Here is a 6,000-nt window from a genome sequence, read left to right on the forward strand (position 1 = left end):
AACAAATAAGAGTCTGGGACCAGATGGCTTCCCAGGGGAGTTCTACCAGACGTTTAAAGCAGAGATAATACCTATCCTTCTCAAGCTATTCCAACAAATAGAAAGGGAAGGAAAACTTCCAGACTCATTCTATGAAGCCAGTATTACTTTGATTCCTAAACCAGACAGAGACCCAGTAAAAAAAGAGAACTACAGGCCAATATCCCTGATGAATATGGATGCAACAATTCTCAATAAGATACCAGCAAATCGAATTCAACAGCATATAAAAAGAATTATTCACCATGATCAAGCGGGATTCATTCCTGGGATGCAGGGCTGGTTCAACATTTGTAAATCAATCAATGAGATACATCACATTAATAATAGAAAACATAAGAACCATATGATCCTGTCAATCAATGCAGAAAAATCATTTGACAAAATTCAGCATCCTTTCTTAATAAAAACCCTCGAGAAAGTCGGAATAGAAGGAACATACTTAAAGATCATAAAAACCATTTATGAAAAGCCCACAGCTAACGTCATCCTCAACGGGGAAAAACTGAGAGCTTTCTCCCTGAGATCAGGAACACAACAGGGATGTCCACTGTCACTAATGTTGTTTAACATAGTGTTGTAAGTTCTAGCATCAGCAATCAGACAACAAAAGGAAATCAAAGGCATCAAAATTGGCAAAGATGAAATTAAGCTTTCACTTTTTGCAGATGACATGATATTATACATGGAAAATCCAATAGACTCCACCAAAAGTCTGCTAGAACTGATACATGAATTCAGCAAAGTTGCAGGATACAAAATCAATGTACAGAAATCAGTTGCATTCTTATACACTAATAATGAAGCAACAGAAAGACAAAGAAACTGATCCCATTCACAATTGTACCAAGAAGCATAACATACCTAGGAATAAATCTAACCAAAGATGTAAAAGATCTGTATGCTGAAAACTATAGAAAGCTTATGAAGGAAATTGAAGAAGATATAAAGAAATGGAAAAACATTCCATGCTCATGGATTGGAAGAATAAATATTGTCAAAATGTCAATACTACCCAAAGCTATCTACACATTCAATGCAATCCCAATCAAAATTACACCAGAATTCTTCTCGAAGCTAGAACAAGCAATTCTAAAATTCATATGGAACCACAAAAGGCCCCAAATAGCCAAAGTAATTTTGAAGAAGAAGACCAAAGCAGGAGGCATCAAAATTCCAGACTTTAGCCTCTACTACAAAGCTGTCATCATCAAGACAGCATGGTATTGGCACAAAACCAGACACATAGACCAATGGAATAGAATAGAAACCCCAGAACTAGACCCACAAAAGTATGGCCAACTCATCTTTGGCAAAGCAGGAAAGAACATCCAATGGAAAAAAGACAGTCTCTTTAACAAATGGTGCTGGGAGAACTGGACAGCAACATGCAGAAGGTTGAAACTAGACCACTTTCTCACACCATTCACAAAAATAAACTCAAAATGGATAAAGGACCTGAATGTGAGACAGGAAACCATCAAAACCTTAGAGGAGAAAGCAGGAAAAGACCTCTCTGACCTCAGCCATAGCAATTTCTTACTTGACACACTCCAAAGGCAAGGGAATTAAAAGCAAAAATGAGCTATTGGGACCTCATGAAGATAAAAAGTTTCTGCACAGCAAAGGAACCAATCAACAAAACTAAAAGGCAACCAATGGAATGGGAAAAGATATTTGCAAATGACATATCGAACAAAGAGCTAGTATCCAAAATCTATAAAGAGCTCACCAAACTCCACACCCGAAAAACAAATAACCCAGTGAAGAAATGGGCAGAAAACATGAATAGACACTTCTCTAAAGAAGACATCCAGATGGCCAACAGGCACATGAAAAGATGCTCAATGTCACTCCTCATCAGGGAAATACAAGTCAAAACCACACTCAGTTATCACCTCACACCAGTCAGAGTGGCCAAAATGAACAAATCAGGAGACTATAGATGCTGGAGAGGATGTGGAGAAACGGGAACCCTCTTGCACTGTTGATGGGAATGCAAACTGGTGCAGCCGCTCTGGAAAACAGTGTGGAAGTTCCTAAAAAAATTAAAAATAGACCTACCCTATGACCCAGCAGTAGCACTGCTAGGAATTTACCCAAGGGATACAGGCGTACTCATGCATAGGGTCACTTGTACCCCAATGTTTATAGCAGCAGTCTCAACAATAGGCAAATTATGGAAAGAGCCTAAATGGCCATCAACTGATGGATAAAGAAATTGTGGTTTATATACACAATGGAGTACTACGTGGCAATGAGAAAGAATGAAATATGGCCCTTTGTAGCAACATGGATGGAACTGGAGAGTGTCATGTTAAGTGAAATAAGCCATACAGAGAAAGACAGATACCATATGTGTTCACTCTTATGTGGATCCTGAGAAACTTAACAGGAACCCATGGGGGAAGGAAAGGAAAAAAAAAAAGAGGTTAGAGTGAGGGAGAGCCAAAGCATAAGAGACTCTTAAAAACTGAGAACAAACTGAGGGCTGATGGGGGGTGGGAGGGAGGGGAAGGGTGGGTGATGGGTATTGAGGAGGGCACCTGTTGGGATGAGCACCTATTTTATATATATATTATATATACATATATATTATATATATATTATATACATTATATATATTGTTTATTTATATATATATAAATATATTTATATATATTATGTATATTATATTATATATATATTACTCAAATCATTTGTGTCTGAGCACCTAAATGCCTTAAAACTATTGGGATATGAAATTATGCAAAATTTATCTACTATACCCATGATGTTTTTATACCAGGTAACATTATTAGTATTTTTAGTACATCTTTTTATCTTATTTTTTAACACCTTCTGTGTTTTTTCATTTGTTTGCTTATTTCCATATGTTTTTTCACTTATCACCTTCTTGTAGGAATTTGGGACAGCTGGATTATAGGGAAAACCTAAGCATTTGTGATCTTATCATAAATGATTTATAAGAACATGTTGTAGAGAGTCACGTGCTCTCACACACAAAATTCTTGATCAAATGTTTTTTTTTTCTTTATATTACTTAAGAACAGAGAAATTTTTTTAAAGGAACCATTTGATTTTCAAGCCTACATAATCTGGCCTTTCCCAAAGCAGGGTAAATGAGAAACAGTGCCATTCTCAATGAAATAATATGTACTTTTTTATTTACTTCGCAGGTGTATCCACCCTATCACCAAGCCTTCTTGGCTTACTGCTGCCTGCCCTTGGCATCCTTGTCTACCTGGATTTCTGAGTGTGATGTGACAGCTGCTGCTCCCAGCCCAGCTTAGAGGACACAGAGGACACCTTCATCCCTATGATGAATATAATTCCTTCCATTTTCTGTGGCTCCACCCTAAGCCAAATAAATGATACTTTAACAAACTCTCCAACTGATTTACAACACACATTATGACTGAGGCATTCAGGAACCCCTTTGTCCAAAAGAATAAACTTTTAAATGGGTATAAAATGATTTTTAACTCGTTCCAATATGCCTTATAAACCACTTAACCTGATTCTGTGACAGTTGCATGATTTAATCCAATGGGACAAGTTACAGTGTTCAATTCAATACTATAGGCTGTAGAGTGAAAAGTAAAATCACCATACACAGGTGCTTTAAATTTAATAACAAGTTGTGAAATATAATAGAGGTTGAAATGTTGATTGTATGTGGTAAATGTAAGAGTAAAACAGTCTCTTGTACTATTCTCTGTTTCGGGTCCTGCATATTTTTGAATGGCCCCTATCATTCATGACATTTTGAGTTTTCTTGAAAAAAAAAATAGAGTATAACTGAAACATTTTGACATAAATTCCATGAGCAACTCATTTTACTGAATGAGTTGAAAGATTCTGAATATTGAAAACCAAATTCTAGAAATTGTTATCAGTATTCTTATTTTGGAAGTAAGTAATTTTCTAAATGCTTGATTTTTCAGAATCAGTAATAATTTTACGTTAGATTTTTAGTGGTAAAGTTAACATACCATAGGTTTTTCTTTACTTTTATATGATATTCTGAAAATATTTTATGCTTTTCTCATCATCAGTTTCAAACCTCAAAAATCACAGCTCTTCTCTAGAGTATCATCATATTGCTGTATTTATTCATACATAGAATAATGAATTTTGAAAAGTAGAATGCTTTCATTTTTTAATTGAGAGGTGACAGTCGTTACACAGCTAGAAATAAACAATGTTAAGTGAGTATAAGTGTGATCTAATACTATTCTAAGGATCTTTGTTTTTGTGCTCCATTTCTAAGTAAAAGCTTTCTTTATTGAAGGTATCAAGAAATCACCTATAGGTTGGAAAATCTACAATATACCTTATTTTTTTTAATTTGCTAGTAAACTCATTTCCCACTTCAATGCAATACTGAAAACTGGCTAAAAATACCAAATCAATATGTTGCTAATGGTACTTTGAAAGTATGCAAACTGGAAGGCCAGGAGGAGACAAATAATGTGTCCAATGGTGTCTCCCAAGTGTTGGTGCTTTAGGTTTTCATAAGTTGTAAAAAGGAAGATGCACATTTCTTCATTCTCCATGGTATGCAAGGAAATGTGTTTGAGTGTGGGTGTGAGAGAAATGGAATAATAAAGGATTAGCTGGCTCATGAAACAGTGCAATGTCTGATGATTCAGGAGGTATAATCCTATTTTATTAGCACAACCTTGCTAGCTAATTAGAGATAGAGTTTATCTTTTTAGAAAGGATACCTTATAGGTTCATAAAAAAATATTTACAGGCAGCAAAATAGAACTATTACTACTTTACCCCCTTTTCTTTAATTTGTATAATTTTTGTACTATATATCTATGTGTAAATGTTTAGAGCTTTCATTATGAAAATATCAATAAATATGTCATTAGTTTACATTCAACTCTTTGTTATAAAATTAAACTTTTTAATAATAAGTGAAATGGATGATTTCCCAGTGGAAGTACGTCAACAGTCTTAAAAGCATTACCAGATTTCATAAAATACATAATTATTTGAAAAAGAAACAAAATCTCTTCCTACTTTAGGGAAACGAATACGGTGTAAGCCTTCTGTACAAATGTTTGTGTTTTCATTGTTACACTTTGGGGTTTTCCTTTTGCAATGTGACCCATGTTGGGCATTTTTATATAATCGACAACAACTAAATCTTTTGCCAAATGCATGCTCGCCTTTTATTTCTAATGTATTGCAGTAAAGAGCAAAACTGGTTAGATTTTGCATGAAATGGTTCTGAAAGGTAAGAAGAAAACAGACTTTGGAGGTTGTTTCATTTTAAATTTGTGACAGAGATAAGGTAGATTACAATCTCTCGTACACTGATAACTCAAGCTTTTCATTTCCTCATACAGTTGTACAAATTTGACTGGGACCATCAGTTTTAAACTGTTGTCAAACTAACTAATGTATCATCTGCTTAAGACGCAAGATTCTTAATTAAACTTTATATAGATATAGACATATCTGTTGTTTCTTTGTATTTCAGGAAAGGTGATAGTAGTTTTATTTGATACTGATAAATATTGAATTGATTTTTTTAGTTATTTTTTATCATTTTTTCAATGGAGTAGTATAGGACTGTGCTTTGTCCTTTTTATGAATGAAAACAAATTATAAAGAAATAAATGTCTTACTGTTACCCAAAAAATAGCAACTGTCCTTTCAATTTACCTAAAGTTTAAAACTCATTTTTAGAAGGTTTTCTTTCCTTTTTTTTTTTTTAAGTTTATTTTTTTATTTTGAGAGAAAGTGTGCGGGGGAGGGGCAGAGAGAGAGAGAGAGAGAATGTCAAGCAGGCCTGTGCTGTTAGCACATAGCCTGATGCGGGGCTCAAACCCATGAACCATGAGATCATGACCTGAGCCGAAATCAAGAGTTGGATATTTAACCGACTGAGCCACCCAGGTTCCCCTAGAAGGTTTCGTTGTAAATTCAACTGCATGGAATAAA

At 34.7% G+C, this 6,000-nt stretch overlaps 1 protein-coding gene across 1 annotated transcript in view; it reads left to right on the top strand.

Moving 5' to 3' along the window:
• Nucleotides 1-3,934, top strand: part of CNTN1 (contactin 1) — a 278,894-nt gene extending 274,960 nt beyond the window's left edge. The window contains exon 24 of the mRNA XM_042990807.1: nucleotides 3,219-3,934. Within this exon, the coding sequence (XP_042846741.1) occupies nucleotides 3,219-3,295 (77 nt within the window). The 3' untranslated portion in view covers nucleotides 3,296-3,934. The remainder of the gene's footprint in view (nucleotides 1-3,218) is intronic.
• Nucleotides 3,935-6,000: the final 2,066 nt, after the last annotated feature.

This window comes from Panthera tigris, chromosome B4 (genome assembly GCF_018350195.1).
Source record: "Panthera tigris isolate Pti1 chromosome B4, P.tigris_Pti1_mat1.1, whole genome shotgun sequence".
Taxonomy (NCBI): domain Eukaryota; kingdom Metazoa; phylum Chordata; class Mammalia; order Carnivora; family Felidae; genus Panthera; species Panthera tigris.